The sequence below is a fragment of the Perna viridis genome, chromosome 7 (genome assembly GCF_037379345.1).
Source record: "Perna viridis isolate PV_CMFRI_1.1 ecotype Kerala chromosome 7, ASM3737934v1, whole genome shotgun sequence".
In the NCBI taxonomy this organism is placed as follows: Eukaryota; Metazoa; Mollusca; class Bivalvia; order Mytilida; family Mytilidae; genus Perna; species Perna viridis.
In genome coordinates, this window is record NC_142451.1 from 49,470,984 (window position 1) to 49,496,742 (window position 25,759).

The 25,759-nt window shown below is 34.2% G+C and overlaps 1 protein-coding gene across 1 annotated transcript in view; it reads right to left on the reverse strand.

Moving 5' to 3' along the window:
- Positions 1 to 25,759, reverse strand: part of LOC148613116 (serine/threonine-protein kinase 11-interacting protein-like) — a 39,409-nt gene that overhangs the window by 9,972 nt on the left and 3,678 nt on the right. Inside the window, exons 5-16 of the mRNA XM_088595182.1 lie at positions 21,558 to 21,629; positions 19,344 to 19,473; positions 18,232 to 18,335; positions 17,888 to 17,980; positions 16,004 to 16,045; positions 13,561 to 13,822; positions 12,167 to 12,535; positions 9,285 to 9,419; positions 8,442 to 8,725; positions 6,193 to 6,364; positions 4,461 to 4,608; positions 3,979 to 4,055 (exon numbers count right to left, since the gene is read on the reverse strand). Of these exons, the coding sequence (XP_088451308.1) occupies positions 3,979 to 4,055; positions 4,461 to 4,608; positions 6,193 to 6,364; positions 8,442 to 8,725; positions 9,285 to 9,419; positions 12,167 to 12,535; positions 13,561 to 13,822; positions 16,004 to 16,045; positions 17,888 to 17,980; positions 18,232 to 18,335; positions 19,344 to 19,473; positions 21,558 to 21,629 (1,888 nt within the window). The remainder of the gene's footprint in view (positions 1 to 3,978; positions 4,056 to 4,460; positions 4,609 to 6,192; positions 6,365 to 8,441; positions 8,726 to 9,284; positions 9,420 to 12,166; positions 12,536 to 13,560; positions 13,823 to 16,003; positions 16,046 to 17,887; positions 17,981 to 18,231; positions 18,336 to 19,343; positions 19,474 to 21,557; positions 21,630 to 25,759) is intronic.

Consider the following 25,759-nt stretch of genomic DNA (forward strand, 5'->3'; position numbering starts at 1 on the left):
GTTATATACATACTACATATATGTGTAACAAAAATTATTTCACAAACAAGTAAACACCTATTTGATTTTTTCCAGAAAAAAAGGGGGATGGCTTAGTTAGAATATGAAATAGCAAGAAATCAGTAAACAGCCAAGTACCTTGTCTATGGGTCAGTATACTATCTAGGATATACCTCCATCAAGTTAATGGTTCACAATTTCTACCCAATCACACTTTTGTGCTTTTGATCAAGTATTCACAAATGAACTGTTATTGTCGACAATGTGAAATCAGTCATACTGTGATGTTGCTAAAATCATTCAATTAACAGTGCTATGTTCTTAACAACTGACAACAATGAAAGATAACTAAGGTAAACATTTCTTTTGAGGGATGTTGGAAAATGTACATGAATGTTTCCCTTTGATGGTCAAATGGGATGATTTAAAAAAAAAACTTAATCCATTTCTACTAAATATTTTATAGTTAAGAGTTTATTAACTAAACAGTATTTAACAAAGAAACAAAATTATAAAGGGAGATTATTTATACAATTAAAATCCCTTTAAAAGCATTTACTGATATTCAAGTCATGTTTTTATAGGTCAGAGTTTAACAAACAATACTATTTGTTATTACGGTCTTACCACAATGTATTGTTAGTAGCACTCCAGACACTGGTAAGAATCATGCATAATATGATTCATAAATTTTCATTTTTGACATTTTGTTTGAAATGTTATACTTATTAGAAAGTAACAAGTAGTTTTTTTTCATATAACCCTCATTCTTATACAGAATGTACCGTAGAACTCCAAATTAAAGGAGACAAATGGAAAAAAGGACAAAAATTCAGAAAAAAGGGGGACTAAGTATGTCATGACCCGCACACCTGTGAATATTTTTATCCAAAAAATAATAACAGCACTTCAACAAAGAAAACAAGAGGTTCTAGAGAGCCTGAACTGCTCACCCATTTAAAAACAATCTTTTAAGCCTTCTAAAGCAATAACTCAAAATCAGACTCATGACTCTTCTGTACTACTGTTATAGCAATCATTTATTCTAAAGAGAGTGTCTTAGTTTTCTTAGAATTTAGCTCAACCCATTTGTTTATGAGATATTTCCAAAAATCTTCAATTTGCCCAATGGTCTATTTTTAGTTACAGTGGCCATGGTTTTTCCCAGATCTTAAATCCCCATACACTCATTATTAAGGCTATTGTAAGGTACAGTCATGCAAAGCTTGATCATAATCCTTCCAGCAGTTTCAGAGGAGAAGATTTTCAAAGTTGGAAATGTAAAAATCCATTTCAGAACCCATAACAGAAACATCAGTCAACAGAACTTTCTGAAAATTTCGGCCTAGGCCCATCTTATCATGATGAACAATTTTACTCATGCCAGAATATAGCTAAACCCTTTTTGAGTTATTTGCAAAATTCTGCAATATGACCCCAATTTTCAGTGACATTGGCCATGTTTTTCATAAGATAAACAATCCCTACACACAGATTGTTAAAGGTGTTCTACAGAACATTCATGCATAGTTTTGTTCAATTCATCCAGTAGATTTAGTTTAGATTCTGTAATTTTCGACTAAGGTACATCCCATTATGCTGAACAATTCTACTCATGCCAGATTTTAGCTAAACACAATTCTTTCTGAATTATTTGCAAAATTCTATAATTTTACCCCTCTGGTGTAATTTTTGTAACAGCAGCCATGTTTTTACCAGATCAAAAAATCACCGAGATTGCTAAAGATATAAGGAACATTCATGCAAAGTTTGGTTATAATCCATCTAGTAAGTTCCGAGGAGAGAATGTTTGAAGAAGTAAATGGACGATTAACGAAGTTGACGACCGACACATAGTGATGGCAATAGCTCAAATGGCCATGTGGCCCAGGTAATCTAAAAATACAGTCTAGATATGATTAGTTGCATTAAAAAAAAACAAAACACAAAAAAAAAAACAAACAAACAAAAAATTACAATCAACACAAGTTCTGTAAGAATTACAATATTTGACCTAAAAAGTCAAGGTTCATTAACCATGGAACGTGACACATGATCTTGACATCAGAAGCTATTTTGAAAGACAACAATGTCACTGCCTGAAGATGAATTGTTACAGACAGACGGACTGGGTAAAAGGCATCCACCAACTGATGTGGCAGGGCCCTAACACATCCAGGCAACAGGTAAATAACCTACTTATAAGAAATTATACATAGATTAATTGGAGGAGCATTCTAATGGAGGGCATTAGTAATCAGGATGTTAAAACAGCAATAACTGTGAGAATACCCTTTTTCAAGGATACTAAAATACTCTAAAATTAAATTGCCTTCTAATGGAGCAACATGTAGCCATATGTTCCCTGACAAGGCATATTTAGTTAATAATAGGATTATTAATAAGAAAGAGTAAATGACCAAAATATGATCATACGTGCCCAGGAACACTTAGATTTCACTAGTAGGCAGAACTTGTGTCATGCCAAATTTAAATCTTAATGCATTCTTAACATGTAAGATGGATAAGTGATATATGGTTTAGATTTAGATATAAGAGTTAAGTTTCTGCAGAGTTGCACCCACAAAACCTTTGTCATGTAACTCCTGCAAAGTTTGCATCTTCATAAATACATTAATCAAAATATATACAAAAAATCAATTACACAGTATTTGAAGAGTTGCAACCACAAGGTATTATATTGTTGAAATAAACTGGAAATACTCCAATGATATTAGACAAATCAAAATGGCGTTGTAGTATGCACATTTACACCTCACAAATACACACCTCACCAAAAATCAAAGAAATCTGTTACACAGTTTCAGAGGAGTAGCATCCACAAAATCTAATAGATGGATATGACAACAACTATTACCATAACCTTCCATTGCTTTACAGTCCTTCATGAATCTATGTTACAAGGCCTTCAACAAAATTTCAATCCATCCTCATGTGGTTTAAAATGAGTTTCCCTTGAAAGGTTTAAACATAAAACTCTTCAGCTGGAATATCTCTATTTGGAGTCTTCTGAACTACTTAAATATTTCTTAATGCATATCTGCATATGATGCCAGACCTTTCTAAAAAATTTCATCAAAATCCCTTGTCCCCAAATTGATGTACAGTGCCTTTTCATAATGATTCAGAGCGTAATCCATTATTAATTTGATAGTCAACTTTAAGTAGCCTAGAATCATTTATTAGAGCTATAATCCCCATACTGCTTGTTATTCTAGGTTTGCTGTATAAAAGAAGATAATGTTTTACTACTGAACGCAGGAAATTTTCCTGTATTTTCTCAAAGTAGAATTCAACTAAAATTGAGCTGTAAATATCTACTAAATCCAACTTTCATTGTTGAGAACATTTTTCTCCAGCACCCCAACTTAAGTATATTTAGTATATGGTCAAAATACAAACTGACTCATCAATCAGGAAGTATTTGTCACCCAAGCCCAAATCCTATTTAAAGTATCAAGTAGCTGTGAGAAGAGAAAACCATTATAAAAAATGAGCTACAGAATGACAGACATCAGTAAAAAGTATACCCCTCTCCTATGAAGCAGGAATATAAAAAAAAAATGCATTTTTGCATGATTCTTAAGTGTAACTGTACTTATGACATGTCTTTAAAGGACACTGGATAGAGACATTCTAACTTTAATGTAAGTCAGTAAACTGATACCTTTAAAGGACACTGGATGGGGACATACTAACTTCAATGTAAGTCAGTACACTGTTACCTTTAAAGGACACCGGATAGGGACATGCCAACGTTAATTTAAGTCAGTACGCTGTTACCTTTAAAGGACACTGGATAGGGACCTGCCAATATTAATGTAAGTCAGTAAACTGTTACCTCCAAAGGACACTGGATAGGGACATGCCAATGTTAATTTAAGTCAATACGCTGTTACCTTTAAAGGACACTGGATAGGAACCTGCCAATTTGAATGTAAGTCAGTAAACTGTTACCTTTATTATCTTCATTATCCTCAGTCAAACTTTTCCTTGGAGAAGAATTTGCAAGTGGAGATCCTGCCACAACATTCCTATAAAATAATCATTACTTTCAAGCTTTTGATACAAAAACTAGAATAAAATGACAATCAGTTCAAACCCATTCTTCGGCATAGAGGTATATTTACTATTTGCAAGGTTTTTTTACTATAAACTCTGATATATCATTGAGGTACCCATTTTGTTACTACAACTCCTAAAACTCTTCCTAAACTGCTTAATAATTTTTTAATTAAAATTTCTGGGAATAATAATTACAGCTGGTTTTCAATGCATCTTACTTTAAGTTTCTGACCTGGAAAAGTTACGGGTTGATGTTTAAATTTAAAATTAAACTGAAATTCTGGAAAATACATAAAAGCGCATGCCATGGGGAAGCAAGAGGGAGTGGGTACCTTTGGAAGGTTTACAGACTGACTGACACTAATTAGACCTACCCTTTATCTTTAGTAGGAGTCCAGATGACTTGACTAGATTTATAAGATCCTACAGGTGTATTCTGTAAAGATGTGGGTAATTCCTTCACATCAATAGCTACAACCATCTCACTTCCACATTTAGGACAGATGTACTTCACAGAGTTATCTAAATCAAACTACTTTTTATGGCAATTTGAAATGAAATGATACTTCTCTCAATCTCTTGGACACAGTCTCTTGTTAATTATGATGACATTAACCTCTAAACTTTTTGGCTATTCAAACTTGAATGACTGTGTCCAAAAGATTACACAGTTGTTCAGTGGTAGTCAAATATGACACTTTGTTATAATGTAAGAAATAAATCAACTAATCTCATGATATTTAATGGACTGTGGAATCAGTTCAATTCCATTTAAGAATTGGCTATAATAAAAATTTTGTCTACTGAAAAATAACATAAATTTTCCATGTGCATATTGTTTATTGCACCAATTCTTATAAATTAATTTTTAAATATATTTTTATTTTTAAACATGAGAAAAGTAGTTCTGAATTTAACTGAATAGGGGCGTGTCAATATTTTTTTTACCCACTGAGATATAACAAAATTATTTTAACCAATCAAACTACAGTATTTATCTCAAATTAATTTATTTACCATAAACAGATAAAAATAATGTAGTTTTATATGCCATTCTGATTGCATGGAAGATTTTTGTCTAATTAACATAATTTTGTCATGTGATAACGACTGAAAAATGTTTTGATAATTAGCTTTGAATTTCATCTTAAGTGATTACCATAATCTGTTCATGTAATTAGCAGACCATCCATTAAATAGTTGATGAATCAGCTGATTTTAACCAGGTACATAGTTGGATGTGATATTATGACATACTGTTCTTATACCGTGGGTTTTATTATTTTTGTTGACAGGGTCTTTCAGAGCTTACTTTATGGTGTTTTTAAGAAAAGAAGAGGACGCTTACCCTACTGGTGCACCTGGTCCATGCTCCTGGTTTTTAGTGGAGTCTGAGTTGCTCATTTGCTTTTGTTACTTTGTATGTATTATTTTTGTTACTTCATGTTCTTTGTTGTGAATGTCTGTATTCCATGTCTGGTCTTTGTCCCTGGATTACATTCTTTTGATTACTGCTAAAACCTTTATTTCCCTTGATTATTCTTACATTTGTTGAGATCACCTAAAGTATTTATTATTCTGTATTTGGGTTATGTGCATTTGTTGTTTCATCATATCTGATCTTTTTTCTACACTGCATTTATTTGTATATTTGTTTTGCTTCAATGAATAAAAAAATAATCAGATAAAATGTTTAGTTTTTTCTATTGTTTTAATTCTATAGTAACTTTGATCTGTTCACATAGTTAAGATCTACATCTATTAACAAAAAAATTACAATATTTCCATTTTATATAGATGTTTATCCAGCCATGCTGGGGGAAATGCTGGGGGATTTATATTACTAAAACATTTCTACTGTAAGAAGTTCCCAAATCATTGCAACCACAGATTATTCTCAGGAATAAATATGATATGTTCTGATCAGAAACACTATCATTGATCAATTGTTTTAATAACATAAACAGGTTGACAGAAAAAGAGGGGCACATTTGGGGATACTGATCTAAGATTAAAGATACAGTTACCAGATTTTCCTTATCTATTCGTACTAGAATTGTTTATCTGAACAGAAGGTAGAATGGAGTGCTTTACGATCATACATACCTTTAGACAGATCAGAGAGTGAATCTATTTGGTTTCTATCAGGGATATTTATTTTGACTTCAGCATCTGATTTATTAAACTGATGTGAACATTTCAGACATTGGTGTAACCCTTTCATCTGCCTGTCTATTTCTTTGGCATCCAGGAATGGCTGTAATAAAACTTTAAACTCCTGTAAAATAACAATACATTAATATAATACCTTATTTAAAATTTCCAACTGAACTCAAAATGTGGAGTGGTTCATGCTTCATGTACATAAATATCCAATTCTTTCTGAGAAAGCTCTATGGAGGTATTACAGAATGCCAAACTTTCCACTCCTACCCACTTCTGTTAATTTCTGATGGCATGGCAAATGAGATTTAGCTCCTCCATCCCAAATTCATTTTCTGTTTCAAATTATTTTTACTTTTTCTTATCCTGATTTAGCATGAAACATATTATATATCAATAACCCAAACAAACTGAACTAAATTATTTATAATGAAATTATATTTTCTGTCATTTAATATTTTATTTAGATATGCAACTAATGATACAGCCTTAACACCCTATATCATTGACCACTTAATATATATCAGCTGTATGGTAGAGCCTTAACACCCGATATCAATTAACACTGAATATATATATATATCAGCAGAATGGTACAGCCTACACACCCTATTTCAATGAACACTTAATATGTAAAGGATACTACAGACACTGTAAGGTCGGCCTCATATCTTGACCTACACTTAGAAATCAATGTTTTTTTGGGGTGCAATGTATCAAATCCCCAAAATTAAGATTATTTAAAGATAATACATCATCTATATAGCGGGAACTGAGATTAAAGGATCTAGTCTTCATACCCTAAATCAATGAACACTGAATACATATCAGCAGTATGATACAGCCTTAACACCCTATATCAACGAACACTGAATATGTATCAGCAGTAAGGTACAGCCTTCACACACAAAATTAATACTGAATACATATCAGCAGAATGGTACAGCCTTAACACCCTACATCAACGAACACTGAATACGTATCAGCAGTCTGGTACAGCCTTAACACCCTATATCAACGAGCACTGAATACATATTAGCAGTATGGTACAGCCTTAACACCCTATATCAACGAACACTGAATAAGTATCAGCAGTATGGTACAGCCTTAACACCCTATATCAACGAACACTGAATAAGTATCAGCAGTATGGTACAGCCTTAACACCCTATATCAATGAACACTAAATTAGTATCAGCAGTATGGTACAGCCTTCACATCCTATAATGATTAACACTGAATATATATCAGCAGTATGATACAGCCTTCACACTCTAAATCAATGAACACTGAATATTTATTGGTAGTATGATACAGCCTTCACACCCTATATCAATGAACACAGAATATTTATTGGTAGTATGATACAGCCTTCACACCCTATATTAAGGAACACAGAATATTTATTTGGTAGTATGATACAGCCTTCACACCCTATATCAATGAACACAGAATATTTATTGGTAGTATGATACAGCCTTCAAACCCTATATCAATGAACACAGAATATTTATTGGTAGTATGATACAGCCTTCACACCCTATATTAAGGAACACAGAATATTTATTTGGTAGTATGATACAGCCTTCACACCCTATATCAATGAACACAGAATATTTATTGGTAGTATGATACAGCCTTCACACCCTATATCAATTAACACTTTTAATATATATCAGCAGTACGCATATTTTTATTTTTGTTGGATCTATGTAATGTATGTTTCCATGTTCTCAAGCCTATAAATGTATAGGAATTCATTGCTGCAGGTCAGTCAAAAACTACAAAAGCTATGAGCACAACTCACTAAAAGATATGCCCTGCTCCCCATCTCAGAAACCACATGGTCAAAATACACAGTAAGTTGTCAAACAGGAAGTTGATGCCACTTAAGCCTGAAATTGAATCCTACGATATGGCACACCAATTGCAGAGAAAATTGTAACAAAAAAGATTTATAAGGACAGGCACTATGATCACTATATACCTTCCACTTTAAAAGAAGGGGATAAAGTGTAGAAATTATTTCAGCAAAAATTATGGTCATGTTGAACTTGAACATTTTATGTTTGACCTTGTATTGCTAACCCTTAAGTCTTTTATTACGCAACATTAGAGCAGTATATCATTTATTACAATTAAACAATTCTGTACGGACAGTTGTATTTCCTCTAAATTTTACAAATACATACCTGAGCCCTACTGCCATCTTCCATCACATATTTTCTCTCTCGTCGATCTTTCCTTAAATAATCAAATTTGATACGACAAACAGGAAGTGAGATCTCCTCAGATATATTTTCATGGTCTACTGTTTCCATGATAACCTGGAAAGCCTCAAGACATTTCAAGTCCAATAACTCTGTAATTGTGCCATTCAGATCTTTTTCTATAAGGTATCGATTGTTGACACTGATGATGAGTTGTTGTAATTTCTCCCCAGGCAGCATAACAATGAAAGGTTCACTCTCTGTACCTGAATCAATACACATGTACTAATTCCCTTATATTTAGACCATAAATAAAATGGTTTGCTGTATTTATAATTTTTTTTATTTCTAAGAATATTTTTTCAGAAAAAATATCATATGACCTACAATCCTGGGAAAACCAATCAGAATCAACCAGTTTTCATTTTTGCAATTTCAGAACTAATTTTTTCCAGTGTAGGAGGGTAATGATTGAGTTTTCAATTCACCAAATAAACTGTTGTGTTGATCACAAAATAATGCATATATGAGATAAATTTCAGACTGAGTCATATAAATAAGCTAAGTTTATACTGCTAAGAACTTTCTATCTTGAATACAACAACTAACCATAGTTATACTTTACATACCTTTAGTCCTATTGAAATCCAATAAAACAGTTGAGCTTGGACAGCAACCAAATTGCTCATCTATCTGAAGCCACATACCACATTTGAAATCAATCACCCATTTAAATTTAAGATAATTGCCATGGAATTCGGACTAAAGGTCAAGGTTATACAAATATACCACCCAATATGTTATAGTATTCACACCATAACTTACCATAATATTCCTCTCCATCTTCACCAGAAATCCTCTTCCATTCTGATCCATGAAAACTTTTATCACTGTAAACACTGTAAATACTCTGTTCTGTTGTTGGCTCATTGCTGCTCTTTTCAATGATTGTGTCTTTTTCTGTAAAAATGTCAATAAAACCAACTATTAGTCAATCAAGGGTAATAAAGGGATAAATTCACTAACACTAGTTTCTGGCCTACTATTTTGACGAAGATTCAACATACTCTTTGAACTTTTCTATTTGCCTATTATAAAGCTAAAATACTATCTGAATACTTATATACAGAAAATACAAGCTGTTGTGTAATAATCTGGTCAGAAGGAGGGCACATAACTCTACTTCTACACAGTTTTCAAAAAAATTCACAAAAATGAAAGAATTATGGGTAGTTTTTAATCCAAAAATAAAGAGCGCAAGCTTTGAACAACAAAATTTTTTGTTGGGAGTTGTAATGGTACAGAAGGCAAATACGCTCTATATTTTCTACATAAATATGTCTCCAAAAATAAGATATTTTATCACAATTCGGCTGAATTTTCTAATCATGCATTATTTTCATCAACAATTCAAGTGCAACACACATATTAATAGTAATGAAATTTAGTTTTTCACGAAGGCACATATTCAAGTAGTGGATAATGCAATTTTCAAATTTATTTGAAACACTTTAGTTTTTGGGGCTGATTTTGATAATTTCTGAATATACTCCTTCACCATATAGTTCCTACTGTGTACTCTATACCTGACATACATACCAATAAAATCAATAACAACAAAATGTATTTTAAATTCTATGAAATACTTTAAAATGGAAAAATAAAACAAACAATGAGTTCTTAATAAACTAAAATCATGTAAAGGAATGGATTAGGCTTTAAAATATTAAGTATGGCAGGAATAAAATTCGATTTTTAGGCAAAGAGTATACTAAAAATTTTGGAATTTCTAATTTTGGTAGATCTAATTGGGGCACTGAGTACTGAGTAAATATCTGGTGGAACTTATTTTGGTGTTTTTAGACATCTGTAACTTTTCATGGTTAAAGAATGTCCTAAATATCAACTGTACATTGTCCAGCACAACTAAAAAATAAGTGTGGAAACAGATTTGCTGGACTGAGTGACTGACTACAAATCTAAAGTATCTTTCAGGGAGAATCTATTGTAACAGACTAAAAGGAAACTTATAAGGTAATTAATATTTGTTACTTAAGGATATTATTAAGTGTGCACATTGCTAAATATACAACTTTCTGCATGCAATTTCTTTGTTATTGAAATTTAGACGTTAGCAACTTTTCTTTCTTCAATTAATATAATGCAAAGTTTCACATTATGCGCAGCATAATACAATCAGTCAGTTGAACTCTGTTAAGTTGGGGCAAATGTGGACAAAATATTTGTTTTTGACACACTAAAACCATAGAAACTTACAGTTCATTATGGACACAACAAGTCATCTGGATACAATACGGCACAATACTTAGAAATTGAATTCAAGTACTAAGTTCTGTTTCAGAGTGCATTCAGGGATCACTTTGTACCTCATTATCACAAAAAATAGGAAATTATAGAGCATATACTTCTTAAAGCTCTTGAAATGATAAAAATTTTACCATACTTTATAAAAAGTGGTGCAATACAATAAGTATTGGCACAAATGATTTAACATTCTTGTAAAAGTTGGTGGTGCAAATGATACACTGATACAAATAAATTGTGGCACTAAAGGACAGAAAACTGGTGTAAAAAAAAAAATATTGTAAAAACAAGTGCTGATGTAAAATTATAAAAAATACTTTGAAGGAATTATTTAAAATGCAAAGTGTAAAATTACAATCCGATAGACACATATCAATGAAAACTAGAAACTACATGTTGCTGTATAACTGATTTTTTAAGTATTAATTAAGTAGACAATTAAAACAAAATTAAAGCAAGCTTGTATAGTTCTTTACTACGGACCTACATTTTTTACCTTCTTTCCAATAAATGTATAGAATGGTTATGTGAATTATTGATTTACAATATAACAAAGTAAGTCAGTATACACTACTGATTACATGTATCAACTTGCTTACATGTACTCATATTTCCATAGCCATTTGATTTTAAAAGACAATAATAATGAAAACAAATAGTTACAACACATGTACATGTAACATTAATATTTATTTTAAAATTGAATTTTTGACTGTAAAATTTTACTTTACAGTACATGTATATTACTTTTTCAACTATCACCTTTCCTGGTGAAGAGGTAAAGTTTACCTAAGACACAAGAATCATTTTAAAAAATCAATTAATTAGCTGTATATACAAATAACAAAATACTATTTTCACAGGATTCATACCTGGCATGCTGGGTATGAAGAGGTATGCCAGGTATTTGTAGACTATGCTGCAAGCTGTACTGTACATCAAAATCCCTTTAGCGGTTTAAGAGGAGTTGCAATTACAAGGTTTTAACATATACAACCCTTAATTAGATAATGTCCTCCTAGAGTCCTCTGATAATAATAATATTCTTTCATGCACATTTGAATTATATCCCTCTAAAGTTTTTACACAGTTATCATATTCTTTCATGCACATCTACATATAATACCCATTTCAGCAAAATCCCAAAATGGTTTGAGAGTAGATGCACATACAAGAAATTTTTACAGACAGATGGACTTCTGAGGTGGCATCTAAATCTAAAACCATATAAGATATCTGAAACCCATTTGAAAAAAAACAGGCAGGGATTTTCATGAGGAATTTAAATATTAAAATTATGAAATTGCAGTTGTATAAAAAGTATAAAAAAAATTTAGTAGATTTTTAAAAGAAAAAGACATTTTCTCGAGAGATTATCTTACCTGCTGGCTCTGGTAATACTTCAATATCATCATCTGCTTCCTTTCTTGTGACCTTAACATTAGTGCTGCCACCTACAAGTAAATCCTGAGGACTCCTTTTAACTTCAGTGCTGCCATCTACCTCCTCATGGAATATAGATTTTTGTTGACTAGACACAGAGATATTTGCAATACTCTCATTTAGGTAAATATCATCCTCAGTTTTGTCAATGTCACGGCTGCTGGCAGATGATGCCAATGTTTCTTCACTCTTAGCAGCCATTACTTGTAACCAGTTCTCACCATAGTGATCACGTATGACCTGAATTTCCTCCTTTGTAGAGAGCACATTTCCTGTTTCCTCATCAGTAGTTACATTAGGTGAAGGAACTACAAAGACATGTACAACAAACTCCTGTAACATGTAGTATGAGACAGATGAATCACTCCTCAAGACACTAAAGTTTAAAGAAAGCCAAAAAGGGAATGCTCAGTCCTTCTTCATACTTGTTACATGGTACAAAAAAAAAACGGTTTGGCCAATGCAATGTTTAACTATTTTAAGATGATATTAGGACTGTCCCTATGGTGGAAGGAAATGAAGTTTTTATATCACATACCATATATTATGCTATAGTTTACCTTTACAATACAGAGATTTTGTTACCATTTAGACTTTTTATAAATGATGTGTTTAAGAAGCAATACAGCGATTTTTGCTATCAGAACTACATGTGAAAAAAATCCCATAAAAATATAAAAAGTCCCATAACTCTGAAACTGAAAATAAGATTTCTTCAAAAAGTATAGAGACAGACCATTACACAAACAAATGTGAAATGTTTAAAGTTCATTGATTCTCAAGTTATGTTGTGACATGTTAAGACGGATGGACAGACAAACGGACAGACATTTGTATACCATAATATGACCAATCTTTGACAGGGGTATAAAAAAACTTTACTACTAAAGAAACTATAGCAATGCATAACTCCTGATGAGGTTTTATAATCCTGTGATCAATCATATGACCAGATGTAGATGATTTTTCAGGGTGTCAGTATACAGATACTTATAGACAAGGTACATAAAATCGCTTGTGATTAATATATGTTTTCACCTCTACTAATTATTGACAATAAATAATAATAAATATTACTAAAAGAAACATGTTTATAGAACAAAGATATTGTGGCTACTCTTAAAACTCAAACCATTAAATACATCATTAAAACCATTTCTATAAAGGATTCTTAAATTTGAGTCAATGAATAATTCTGAGGAGAATGTACTTTACACCAATACCTAATGCCTTTAACATCTAAAGAAATGGTAATGAAATCAATGCTTCTCAGTGTATTTTCCTCTTAACTGCAAGGTGTTTATTGTTTAACATGACAGATTTATAAACCAACCTCGTGAACTCTCCCTGGATGAAAATTCATTTACTGAGGAATTTACAGCCTCACCATCATATGTTTTTAATTTCCCACGTAACTTTTTTCTCCTTGACCTTGCAGGTGAACCGACCCTTAGGTTTGTAGCTATGTCCTCAGAATCAGAGAAAGTGTAAGATGATGCTATACCGTCCCTGTTTAGTACTCTATCGGAGTGTGTCGATACAGTCAAGGATTCTCTAGAGGGTTGTCTACAGCTAGCAATACTTCTTTGGTTCATCTGCAATTTAAAAGATTAAAGTTAATTGGCAAAAAAAGATGCTTTTTTTGATAAGGAGTTTTTGAAAGAGGACATTTGAGTCAACGATTTTTCAACTTTTTTAAAAGATGCCTGTGCCTTTCAATTTTGGAAATAATATTGAAATATATAACAAATTGTGAAATTCATAACAGAATTATATTCTATCTTACATTTAGTTACAATAGTCCCTAAATTGAAACCATTCTTAACAAATTATGAGAAGGGAGGGAAGAGATTGAATAAAAAACTATCACCTTATTTGACAAGCCCTGACTAGACATGTCATATGAAATATCGAAACAAGATTTTGGGAGCATTAGGGTAAAATTTGGATAATTATCATGATGTATTTTCAGCTACAGTATGTATTTGATTTAATAAAAAACTTTATTTCAAAAGCTATGGGCAGAAGTTCAAGCAATTTTATTAAACATCTACACATACATTTGTATTAGTACATATGTGTATCAACATATCAAGACAAGCATTGGTAACAGACATGAAATGCTTAAATACCACAGAACACACCCATAACATGGCTAAGATCTCCTGCCCCACACAGTCCATACCTATGATCTACTGCGCCACACAGCCCACAGCTATGATCTGCTGCTCTACATACACAACACAGCAAAGATCTTCTGTCCAATACAACCCACAGCTATGATTTCCTACCCCACACACCCCACAGCTATGATCTCCCGCCCTACATACATTATACAGCTATGATCCCCCTGCCCTACACACGATACAGCTATGATCTCATGCCTTACACACACGACACAGTTATGCTCTCCTGCCCTACACCCATGACAAAGCTATGATCTGCCATATACGCATGACACATCTATAATCTCCTGCCCAGCACACATAACACAGCTGTGATCTCCCTGCCCTACAGACAAGACACAGGTATGATCTCCCTGCCCTACACACAAGACACAGGTATGATCTCCCAGCCCTACACATGACATAGCTAAGATCTCCCTGCCCTACACACACAACACAGCTATAATCACCTGCCCTACACAAATGACAAAGCTATGATTTTATGCCTTACACACGACACAGCAATGATCTCCTGCCCTACATACATGACAGAGCTATGATCTGTCATACACACACCGCATCTATAATCTGCTGCCCAGCACACATGGCACAGCTATGATCTGTCATACACATACCAGCACACATGACACAGCTATGATCTCCTGACCTACACACACTGCATTGCAACTGGAATGGAAACAAATACATTCATGTCATCAAAAATGGAACGGATTGTTATGGTTGAGTCAGACTTTCTCTATCTATACCTACTTGTCTCTCAGTAACAGTCAGACTTTCTCTATGTATACCTACCTGTCTCTCAGTAACAGTCAGACTTTCTCTATCTATACCTACCTGTCTCTCAGTAACAGTCAGACTTTCTCTATCTATACCTACCTGTCTCTCAGTAACAGTCAGACTTTCTCTATCTATACCTACCTGTCTCTCAGTAACAGTCAGACTTTCTCTATCTATACCTACCTGTCTCTCAGTAACAGTCAGACTTTCTCTATCTATACCTACCTGTCTCTCAGTAACAGTCAGACTTTCTCTATCTATACCTACCTGTCTCTCAGTAACAGTCAGACTTTCTCTATGTATACCTACCTGTCTCTCAGTAACAGTCAGACTTTCTCTATGTGTACCTACCTGTCTCTCAGTAACAGTCAGACTTTCTCTATGTGTACCTACCTGTCTCTCAGTAACAGTCAGACTTTCTCTATGTGTACCTACCTGTCTCTCAGTAACAGTCAGACTTTCTCTATGTGTACCTACCTGTCTCTCAGTAACAGTCAGACTTTCTCTATGTATACCTACCTGTCTCTCAGTAACAGTCAGACTTTCTCTATGTATACCTACCTGTCTCTCAGTAACAGTCAGACTTTCTCTATGTATACCTACCTGTCTCCCAGTAACAGTCAGACTTTCTCTATGTATATCTACCTGTCTCTCAGTAACAGTCAGACTTTCTCTATCTATACCTACCTGTCTCTCAGTAACAGTCAGACTTTCTCTATCTATACCTACCTGTCTCTAAGTAACAGTCAGACTTTCTCTATGTATACCTACCTGTCTCTCAGTAACAGTCAGACTTTCTCTATGTATACCTACCTGTCTCTCAGTAACAGTCAGTTTCTTCCCATCTAACATAAACTACAAAACATAATAAAAAAAAATGTCATTTTTATGTTCTTATAAAAACAGAAATACCACCAAAACTGGACAGTAACATCCCTGAATTGAGTGTCGAGATCGATAAAAGTGAACTGAAGAAACACTGAGTTTGCAGTTTATAATGAAAAGATTACTTTTCTGATTTATCATAATAAAATAGAATTTAACCTGCTTCAAATGGAGTTAAATGTTAAACTCTGAAGTTCAATTATTTGGAGTCCTCAGACAGTAATTATATATAGCATGCACATCAACATAAAATGCCCAACCTTCCGATAAAATTTCAACAAAATCTTTTGAGCAGTTTAGAAGGAGTTGCACTTACAAGGTATTGATATTTAAAACCTGAAGTTGGATTATCTCTTTTTGAAGTTCTTAAAAGAGAATTCTATTCTTTCATGCACATCTAAAATGAAAATATAATGCCCAACCTTCATTCAAAATTTCATAAAATCCCTTGAAATGTGAAGGAGGCATTGCACTTATGAGGTTTAAAATGTCAAATCTTTCAGTTGGATTTTCTTCTTGTAGAGTCCCTCAACAGCTATTATACTCCTTCATGCTCATCAACATATGATTGCCAACCTTTCTGTAAAATTTCGTCAAATTGCTTTCAGAGGTTAAGGAGAATATACCCATACAAGAACAGTGGGCAAATGAACAGATGGATAGATAGGATGAAAGTAACTATATATCATATCCTACAGTTATGTACACATACAGACAGCATGATAGCATAACTACATTGACAGACTAAGTGACAGTCTTTCCTGTAACTACACTGACAGACTAACAGACAGTCTTTCCTGTAACTACACTGACAGACTAAGTGACAGTATTTCCTATAACTACACTGACAGACTGAATGACAGTCTTTCCTGTTACTAAACTGAGTGACAGCCTCTCCTACACTTACAGACTGAGTGTGTTGGGATGACAAAATGCTCCAGTAGTGTGCTACACGAAACAAATTTCAAAGGGGCATAACTTCCACAAATTGTAAGGGATAAAAATTTCCTGTTATCATGCAAAACAATGTGTTGTGTCCAATGTTCCAGAAACTTTGACAGCCCATGTATGTCATTTTATCAAACCTCAGCAGACATTTGTGGTGGTCTTTTACATGCTCAGATCGAGAATAAACATAAAAAAAAAATATTTTGTAGTTATTTAAAATAATATTGGAATTTGTGTAATTTCATCACATACTCTGTCACAAATTATCTGGAAGATGGAACGAGTTCGGATTCGACCACATGTGGGCATTATACCATTAAAAAAAACATCCTGTCTCACAGACTTTTTCGTCACATCAGCAAACAGCCCTGAAGTTCTGAGTAATGAAAAATGCTGATAAATAAAACTGTGAATACATAGAAGCTTAAGCACGACATGCTTTCGTTACCACTGAAAGATTGATGGGAAAACAATGGATTTGTTAATCTTTTTCTTAATTATTTTAATTTATTTATTTATTATATTTTTAATATCAAGTAATAAATGTATGAAAATTCCTTGAGTCACTTCAATTCATTTGTATACACAATAATGCTGCACATGTATCGTTAATATAATTATGCAATCAACTTATCAGTTACAGGTAAATCACAGTCACAGGTGGCTGCACATTGGCAAACATTTTTTACCGTCTTCAGATCCTTGGTTATTATCCTTAATACACACCAAGTTTCTTGAAATTCTATTCAGTAGCTGATGAGTTGCAATGACAAAAGTTGGACTGGCGGACAAATAAAAAAAAACATGATAACATCTATAACTTTGCTGCATGTAGGTACACAAGTTACATCATATTCTACTTACAGAAATATTTGTTCCTGAGGCAACCGATACATAGCTAATGGTCATGATTCTGTGATTATCATGGAAAGACAGAGGATTTCCTTGTAGACTAAGCTGTAAAGAATATAAAACCACCCACTCTCAATACTAAATAATATTTACATGTATTTGAGGAATATTTTTTTTTTGTGTAAAACATATTCACAGATATGTATTAAGTAGGAACTATATATAATTCTTACATGGCACAGTGTACAGGAAGAATCTCACTTTGATGTTAGTTTCAAAATCAAGAAAACAAACCATATCATATACTTGACATATAAAATCAAGAAAACAAACCATATCATTGATATTAAACTTACCATGTGAAGTTTGTTAAGATGACAGAGAACTGTGAGACAGGAGTGATCACATAAACAGTTGTCAGCCAAATCTAACTCCTCAATGTTGATAAAGTCTTCAATCCCTGAAAAAAAACATCAACAGATGTCAGTCAAATCTAACTCCTCAATGTTGATAAAGTCTTCAATCCCTGAAAAAAACATCAACAGATGTCAGTCAAGTCTAAGTCTTCAATGCTGACAATGTCTTCAATACCTGAAAAAAAAGTGGTCACTGAATCATGCCCAGGCCTTCCTCTCCCCTAACCCTTGTCACTGAATCATGTCCAGGCTACCCTCTCCCCTAACCCTTGTCACTGAATCATGTCAAGGCTACCCTCTACCCTAACCCTTGTCACTGAATCATGTCCAGGCCTCCCTCTCCCCAAACCCTTGTCACTGAATCATGTCCAACCTCCTTCTCCCTAACCCTTGTCACTTCCTACCTTATATATTATCAAGGTTATTATTCCTCACTGAATCATGCCCGGGCCTCCCTCTCCCTTAACCCTTGTTATTGAATCATGTCCAGACTACCCTCTTCCCTAACCCTTGTCACTGAATCATATCCAGGCTACCCTCTCCTCTAATCCTTGTCACTGAATCATGTCCATGCCTCCCTCATCCCTAACCCTTGTCACTAAATCATGTCCAGGCCTTCCTCTCCCCCAACCCTTGTCACTTCCTACCTTATATATTATCAATGTTATTATTCCTCACTGAATCATGCCCAGGCCTCCCTCTCCCTTAACCCTTGTCACTGAATCATGTCCAGACTACCCTCTCCCCTAACCCTTGTCACTGAATCATGTCCAGCCTCCCTCTCCCCTAACCCTTGTCACTGAATCATGTCCAGCCTCCTTCTCCCCTAACCCTTGTCACTGAATCATGTCCAGGCCACCCTTTCCCCTAATCCTTGTCACTGAATCATGTCCAGGCCTCCCTCTCCCCTAACCCTTGTCACTGAATCATGTCCAGGCCTCCCTCTCCCCTAACCCTTGTCACTGAATCATGTCCAGGCCACCCTTTCCCCTAACCCTTGTCACTGAATCATGTCCAGGCCTCCCTCTCCCCTAACCCTTGTCACTTCCTACCTTCTATATTATCAAGGTTATTATTTCTCATAACTAGTGTCTTCAGTCTAGATTTAGCTGTCAGAGAGAATGATGGTATAGAATCCAGGCTGTTGTATCCAAGGTTTACTCTGGTAATGTCTGTAAGGTGCTAAAAAATAAAAAAATACATGAAATCCATTATTTCAGCTTTTTGCTCAAGACAAGAAAAATTTAATATCTAAAAATCATTATTCCAAGTTCTGAGATTGTGAACAAAAATTGAACTTTTTGCAATGGAAGATTACATGTAAAACTGTAATCATACATTTGCATTTTACATAATAATAAGAACTGTTTTTTCCTAATATGTATAAAGTGAATGTCAAACCATAGTACTGATCCAACATCACATGTAATTTTACAAATTTGTTCCATTTCACCTTAACCCCAAATTTTCAATCTGTTCAAAAGTTACTGTGCATTTCCATTCAAAAACTATATTAACTAAGTATTTATTCTAACCTGTAATTATACTCAAATACAAAAAAAATTAGCTTAAGAACATAATTTTCTTGAAAAGAAGATTTTCAAAAACTAGACACTTTCATACTTCATATTGAATTTTCCTGTCAATTTTACTTGGTTAAAATCTCAGCTCTTCACTTCCTGCTTAATAATGGTAAAATATAAATGACAGAATGGAGAATTCCACAAATAACTGTGTTAAATGGAACATTCTTTACACATTTTACACTTCTTGACACATTACTGCAAGAACTAAATTTCCTAAATGCTAATTAATTACTAAATATTTTTCAAGGCCAAAAGGGAGTCCCTCAAATCGTCAGTTGACATTAAGACTAGATCTTAACTTTATTTGCAGAAATAATACAATATTATTGAGCTGAATAAAAGCAAGAGACATACATGTATTTACTAGTGATAAAAGAGGTATTGAATGATAAAAAAAGGAATTACAGGTGGACTATATTTTTGTGTAGTGTTCAGAAATAGTAGTGAAGTTTCAGAGATAGACCGGTGACATAAGGTATTTTTATCTGGAAGGATCAAAAACCCAAAAACAAAATCCATTGAGTGGTTGAGGATGAGAATCCCCTACAAAAATTTGGACAGACAGACAGACATGTCAACAGGATCATTCCTACATACCCTGTCACTTTGTGGTAGAAGTCATTCCTATATACCCCCTAACTTCGTGGTGGAATTCATTCCTATATACCCACTAACTACAAGGTGGAATTCATTTCTATATACCCACTAACTTCATGGTGGAATTCATTCCTATATACCCCCTAACTTTGTGGTAGATACTATTAGTCATTCCTATATACCCCCTAACTTTGTGGTACAGGTCATTCCTATATACCCACTAACTTCATGGTGGAATTCATTCCTATATACCCTCCTAACTTTGTGGTAGATACTATTAGTCATTCCTATATACACCCTAACTTTGTGGTACAGGTCATTCCAATATAACCCCCTAACTTTGTGGTAGATACTATTAGTCATTCCTATATACCCCCTAACTTTGTGGTACAGGTCATTCCAATATACCCCCCTAACTTTGTGGTAGATACTATTAGTCATTCCTATATACCCACTAACTTTGTGGTACAAGTCATTCCTATATAACCCCCTAACTTTGTGGTAGATACTATTAGTCATTCCTATATACCCCCTAACTTTGTGGTAGATACTATTAGTCATTCCTATATACCCCTTAACTTCGTGGTGGAAGTCATTCCTATATACCCCCGTAACTTCGTGGTAGAAGTCATTCCTATATACCCCTTAACTTCGTGGTGGAATTCATTCCTACATACCCACTAACTTTGTGGTAGATATTATTAGTCATTCCTATATACCCCCTAACTTTGTGGTACAGGTCATTCCTATATACCCCCTAACTTTGTGGTAGATATTATTAGTCATTCCTATATACCCCCCTAACTCTGTAGTGGAATTCATTCCTATATACCCCCGTAACTTTGTGGTAGAAGTCATTCCTATATACCCCTAACTTTGTGGTAGAGGTCATTCCCATATACCCCATATCTTTTGTGGTAGATATCATTAGTTAAAGAGGTGTAATATTTATGTAAATTTAATCAATTTATCACGCTTAACACATCAGCTCTATATAATGATGCATTTCTGTTTTCCAATAATAAACATCCAAGCAGAAGCACTTTAGAGAAATTACTACATTTAAGGTTGTAATATTATTACCTCTAAATAATTCTCTGTTCTCTGAAGATCATTGTGGCTTAAATCAATAACTTCTAAACCTGGTAAAAGTCTCTACAATAAAGTAATAAAAATATCAAAGACTAAAACACAAACTAACAAAATAGTGGAAACAGGGAACGTGTCAGACAACCCTACCAAATAGTGAAAACAGGGAATGTGTCAGAGAGACAATAATCCTACCAAATAGTGGAAACAGGGAATGTGTCAGAGAGACAATAATCCTAGAAAATAGTGAAACAGGTAATGTGTCAGAGACAATAATCCTACCAAATAGTGAAAACAGGGAATGTGTCAGAGAGACAACAACCCTACCAAATAGTGAAAACAGGGAATGTGTCTGAGAGACAATATCCCTACCAAATAGTGAAAACAGGGAATGTGTCAGGGAGACAACCCTACCAAACAGCGAAAACAGGAAATGTCTCAGAGAGAAAACAACCCTACCAAATAGTGAAAACAGGGAATGTATCAGGGAGACAATAAACCTACCAAATAGTGAAAATAGGCAATGTGTCAGAGAGACAATAATCCTACCAAATAGTGAAAACAGGTAATGTGTCAGACAACCCTACCAAATAGTGAAAACAGGGAATGTGTCAGAGAGAAAACAACCCTACCAAATAGTGAAAACAGGAAATTTGCAGAGACAATAACCCAACAAATAGTGAAAACAGGCAATGTGTCAGAGAGAAAACAACCCTATCAAATAGTGAAAACAGGCAATGTGTCAGAGAGACAATAACCCTACCAAATAGTGAAAACAGGGTATGTGTCAGAGAGACAATAATCCTATCAAATAGTGAAAACAGGGAATGTGTCACAGAGACAATAATCCTACCTAATAGTGAAAACAGGGAATGTGTCACAGAGACAATAATTCTACCAAATAGTGAAAACAGGGAATGTGTCAGAGAGACAACCCTATCAAATAGTGAAAACAGGGAATGTGTCAGAGACACAACAACCCTACCAAATAGTGAAAACAGGGAATGTGTCAGAGAGAAAACAACCATACCAAATAGTGAAAACAGGGAATGTGACAGACAACCCTACCAAATAGTGGAAATGGGGAATCTGTCAGAGAGACTGTCACACAGACAACAACCCTACCAAATAGTGAAAACAGGGAATGTGTCAGACAACCCTACCAAACAGTGGAAACAGGGAATGTGTCAGAGAGACAACCCTACCAAATAGTGAAAAAAAAACTCAAGGGAGTCTGTAGTCCTCTGATGACCTACACCTTGAGACTGACTTAAACTGGTCCATGAAATGACAACTATCATGACTATATCAATTCAGAGAAATGGATATTACACTTTACTTTCCTTAAAAAAATGAAACTCCTTCAGTAAGACAGGAAGCTGAAAGTTGAGTCAAACTTGTTTCTTATACTTTGGCTGAAAATATTAGGTAAACCGACAGAAAGTCACAGGACAAAAAGTCAAAGGACAAAGTCACAAAACTCCCAGGACAGAAAGTCACAGGACAAAAAGTCACAATTTATATTTTTGGTCTTTCCCTAGGACAAAAAGTCAAAATGTACAGAAAAAGTCACAGTTCATATTTATTGTAATTTCTGACCTTGCATTGTGGTCCATACAAAAAGGCAAGACTTATATTTCTGCTCAATGTGTATGTAGGTGTAGAATAAAAAGTCACAATACATGTTTTTTTTGTGATTTTTTTTTATGCTCCCGCCTATAAGGGCATATAAGTTTTACCCTCGGTACTGTTTAAGTGTTGGAAACCCAGAAATAATTATGATAAATTAGAGATAGATGAAGCAATACTGTAAAGATGTTTTAACATTTATTTATTACATTTGTTATAACAATTTACATTCGTAGAACAATGTCAATAAAGTATTAAAACATATAAGCAACTATTTTTTTCAATATAAATATGCACTATTTAAAGTCCCTATTAATGTCTGAGTTAAACTTTAAGCACAATATTATACAATCTTATATTTAAAGCATTATACCAAAATGTCCAAATTGTAAAGCACTAAATTGAAATGTCTTAATTGAAAAACACAATAAAGATCTATGTGCAGAAATGTCAAAATTGAAAAGCACTGACACATTTCTGCGGAGTCTGATGTTAAAGGTGACACCACGTAAGAATTGTCCCACTGTCTTTCTACCACTGATATGATCACTTCACAGATTCTGTAAACGTTTCTGTAAAAGAACTTGCTTCTGGTTGACACTTTTTGTTGGTCGGGTTCCAATGGCATCTTGTTGTATGACTGATGTGACTATAGTGTGTTCACGTTGAAACCACTGAATGCAGGTCCATACACTAGGATATGCACTGCCAACTAAGGTATAGAACTTATTGTTCCACCCCTCACACCAGTTGTTTGTTCTGCGATCACTGTCAATGGTGGCTGAATGTACACTCCATATGGATGGCGGAAACATTGGTGGTACACGACGCATCGTCAGTCTTTGTTCCCCATTGTGTTGAACAGGTTGGTTTGTACAAGTTACATAAGTAGTCTCCAAGTAGTCAACCAATTCTACAGTCTCTGCTGGCTCTTCAGGGATGACAGATCTTATGTAGGCTATACCATCTTGTAGGTCAGCAATTGGTAAAAACGCTAAGCCATCTAGCATGTTGCAGAAAAGTCTAAGTCTTGGTTTTCCATGTAGTGTGTTGCAAGTCGTATTTTCTGGATCTTGCGCCAGGTAGCCTGGGTCAGATGGTAAAAACAACCTTGATGTTCAATATGAGGACCAAATACAGCATTGATAGTATGAAGCAACCAATCCTTGAAGTCAGAGACAACTCTGGTTACATTGAGGGTAAGACCAAGTTCATCACACTTGTCTAAGATGGCCTGGAAAAGTTCTTGGTAACCAACTCTAGATTTCTTTTGAAGAAGACAGTACACTGTAGTAATATGTGTAGTGCTGTGTCAAAGGTTCCATCCATGAAGAATGTATCAGCATCTGCAAAAAGTCAGAGGTTTTCTTCTGTTGCAAATGCAATAACTCTGTTGTTAGCTTCTGGTCCATTATCGTACAGAAGGAATGGTTGCAGGTTCTGTTCTAATGTTGTTGTAAGCTCCTCTGGGATGGTAAGTTCCCCTAGGTGTGCAGGCGTTGGTAGTTGAGGTCTATAACGTCTGATGGATCTCTTGCTGTTATCCTCAACTGGCAGTATGGCTTTGACGGCATCTGAACAGTTGGACACTGACTCTGCAAAAATCTGGCTTGGTGCATTGTGTGATGACTGGGCTTTTTCTTTCATGTTGTGTCTGAGTTTAGTGAGGCTGATGGAGGCTTCATCTGGTGCATGGTTGTGTGACTGCCCTAGTGCAGGGTTGTCATTCTGAAGATCTGTTGACAAACTGCCTGAGCAACCTTGGCTGGACCTAAGAGTACATTTCCACCACTGTTTGGTCTTGCTTAAGGCATGTCTTGTGTAGATAAAACCTTCATAACATAGATTGGGACCACCTTTGTTACTCTGTAGAATTTCCATTTTTAAATGATGACAAGAAATTAAATCAAGTCAATTATATACTTTTGGGCTAAAAACAACAACATCTGGGATTTCATTACTCACGATTAGAAGCCAAAATTTCTGTCATTGAAGTAACAGTTTTGTCAAAACATTTATGAAGCTTGTAGGTATACATGAAAGACAGGATATTTTCTTTCTTTTTAACTAAAACAACTAAACGACCATTTTTTCCTACAAGAGTGCACTACATCCTGTCAAACAGAAACCAATCAATTAATCAATTAATTATAATCTATACATATATGATGATTAAAGTGATTGATGTTTATACACCAATTAACTATTATATTATCTGAATGACAAAAAGCCATACATAAAAAATACTTTGTAATTGGGATGATTTTGACATCTATGTTTTCATTTCATTAAAACTGACTTTTTAAGTCTTTGTAATTATAACTAATAGTAATAAGACAAGTGTGGAAAAAAAATATAAAAATATGAAAAAAAATCAACTTTGACTTTTTGTCCTGTGACTTTTTGTCCTATACCTTTTGTTAAAATACAAAATTTAAACTGTGACTTTTTGTCCTGTGACTTTTTGTCTGCGACTATTTGTCCTGTGACTTTCTGTCCTACATTCAAATATTATCTTCTCAATATATTATCGACTTAGAAAAACTACTTGAAAATTGGGATTTCTT